The sequence below is a fragment of the Aegilops tauschii genome, chromosome 1, assembly GCF_002575655.3.
Source record: "Aegilops tauschii subsp. strangulata cultivar AL8/78 chromosome 1, Aet v6.0, whole genome shotgun sequence".
In the NCBI taxonomy this organism is placed as follows: Eukaryota; Viridiplantae; Streptophyta; class Magnoliopsida; order Poales; family Poaceae; genus Aegilops; species Aegilops tauschii.
The window spans coordinates 87,436,124-87,438,362 of NC_053035.3; the positions used below are offsets into that span (position 1 = coordinate 87,436,124).

At 51.7% G+C, this 2,239-nt stretch overlaps 1 protein-coding gene across 1 annotated transcript; it reads right to left on the reverse strand.

Moving 5' to 3' along the window:
• Nucleotides 1-1,254: 1,254 nt before the first annotated feature.
• Nucleotides 1,255-1,800, reverse strand: LOC109752796 (pectinesterase inhibitor 8-like). The gene has a single exon (XM_020311699.3). It carries the CDS (start codon nt 1,798-1,800, stop codon nt 1,255-1,257), a length of 546 nt encoding a protein of 181 aa, XP_020167288.2.
• Between the last annotated feature and the right edge of the window lie 439 nt (nt 1,801-2,239).

Consider the following 2,239-nt stretch of genomic DNA (forward strand, 5'->3'; position numbering starts at 1 on the left):
CCTTTTTCTACTAGTGATAGACTAGAAACTCTCGTTTTCCTCCTCTAACCCTAGGCGGCTAGGGCAAATTCTTCCCTTCAAACTTGACCAGCGAGCCCATGGATTCGCCTCCCCTCCGCCCGCCGCTCCGGCAGCCGATGGCGGGAAGAGGAATCCCAGTGTCTTCGCTTCGATTAGTAGTTTAGGTTAGCGTTTTTTAGTTCTCGTAGGTGCGACGCTCGAGCAGATGGCGGCGCTTGTTCTTAGAGTTTGTCTTCTAGTTCTAATCCTCATCGAGTTCGTCTGTCTGGACGTAGTTGATGGAGCTCCGGGTAGGTTCTTGCCATCTTGGGGCAGTGAGGTTAGAGTTTCTCATGATGTGGTAAGATTTGGCGTCAGGTACTTCATATCTATGCAAGCGTTCAGCAGCGACGACTGCGGCTCCAGGACGTTGGTCCTTAAGGGCACATGCACGAATACTTCTCGGCTGACATTAACCCGATCAAGCTGGCTCCGGAAGGGGAACGGCGATATCAGCACGTCGATGGCTCGTTCTAGCGGCACTAGTGATTGTTTAGTAGTCTCGTAATCTCAGTGTAACTTTTATTATATTTGAGATACTTTGTACTTCCGATGATCACAAGAAGTGCAATCTAGGTGTCCATGTCAGACGGTATATATACCATCGATTAAGGGAATGATTGGAAACATTGTCGAAGCATCAGCGAGATTTATCGTCAGTTGTATTATATCCGATTCTTAGTGCACTAGAGGTGCATCTAACCCAAAAGGGTTCCAAAGTTTTTAGAGAAGAGGCGCTTGTCTGGTTTTAGCGAACTGAAACCCTTAAGAGTTTACAACAATAACAAAAGCGGAATGGCTCACACACACTTAGTTCGATACACACCCATCACTGACCGTTCCCAAAGTTGTAGATATCACTAAACTACTGTACATCATCAAAACATGTTTCTTGCCATTTTCTACTTTCTGCTCGGTTTGAACACTAAACTTCCAACAGACTCGTATCTCGGGTGACCCTCAAAGCTGTATAAAGCAGTTTAAGATCTACGATGATTTCGAAAACAATCAGTTTACGAGTGCAAAATTGGCAGTCTAAGGCTCTAACCAAGCACACGAATTGCGCCTTTTTATTAGGTTTTCAGTGGAAAAAAAGACAGTCCGGGAGAGGAGAATAGAGAAAGAGTTCTAGACTATACAGCACTGGAGCCTTCTCACACGCGAAGAACCACAGGTGTTCGACGCATGCATGCATCACTTGACGAGGTTTGTTATGGCGATGCCAATGATGGTCGTCTGCAGGCAGTCGGCGCTGTACCTGGGCAGCGGCGACGGGAGCCCGACCTTGACGAGCCCGCCGTCGCACCGCTGCAGGAGCGGCGCGACGCTCGCCATCTCCTCCTTGGCCGCCGCGTACCGGCGCGCTCTGAGCTCGTCGGAGGCCTCCGCGAAGGCCAGGCCCACCTTGTCGTACGCCTTCACGCACGCGTCCATGGCCGCCTCGGCCTTCTTGTCCTTGGGCTCTGGGAGGATCTTCCCGTGGGTGAGGTCGAAGATGGCGTCGTCGGCGAGGTTGATGCCGATGAGCACGGCCGTCTTTGCCAGGCCCCACGTATCCGCCTCCGCCGCGCCCTCGTACGCCAAGAACTGGCGCACGCAGAACGCGACGTCCACGCGCCGGTCGCCCGCCCTTGCGTCCCTGCACGTGGTCTCGATCGTCGCGTCCGCGCCCCACGCCGACACGACGACGAGCACGGCCGCGGCCGCGGCCAAGGGCGAGGAGGTGAGCGGCTTGATCATCTGTACTCTTCGAAGATCCACTCCGAAATCCTTACCAGTGTGAAAATCGGAAGCGAAGCGCATGTGGGTTTTATATAGGGGAGAACTTTTCAAGAGAGACGTATAGAGTGGAGATGTGTGGGTCAGTTTGCATGGAACAGGGAGAGGCAAACAAGTGTCCGGTTTAGTTACCCCCCGCAGCTGACTGAGATTTGGCCTTGGCATTAGCCGTGTAATAATTCAACTCGACTGCTCCCTATAAAAGAAACTTGGCTGCAAGAACACAACAAAATAGCATTGGTCATTTCCTTGGAATGATTTCACACAACAAGTGAAAACATTTCGGTTTTGCTAAACACCGGGCACCTCAAAATTTCTTACGCGCAATAGATTTCTATGAAGCACCGAGGCGAAGACATCGACGCTGCGGCGAGCGAAGCAAGGCAATGGAATGCCGGCA

What these genes read in the sequence shown, in the direction of transcription:
- LOC109752796 (XM_020311699.3), bottom strand. Translation starts at nt 1,800, where the DNA reads ATGATCAAGCCGCTCACCTCCTCGCCCTTGGCCGCGGCCGCGGCCGTG.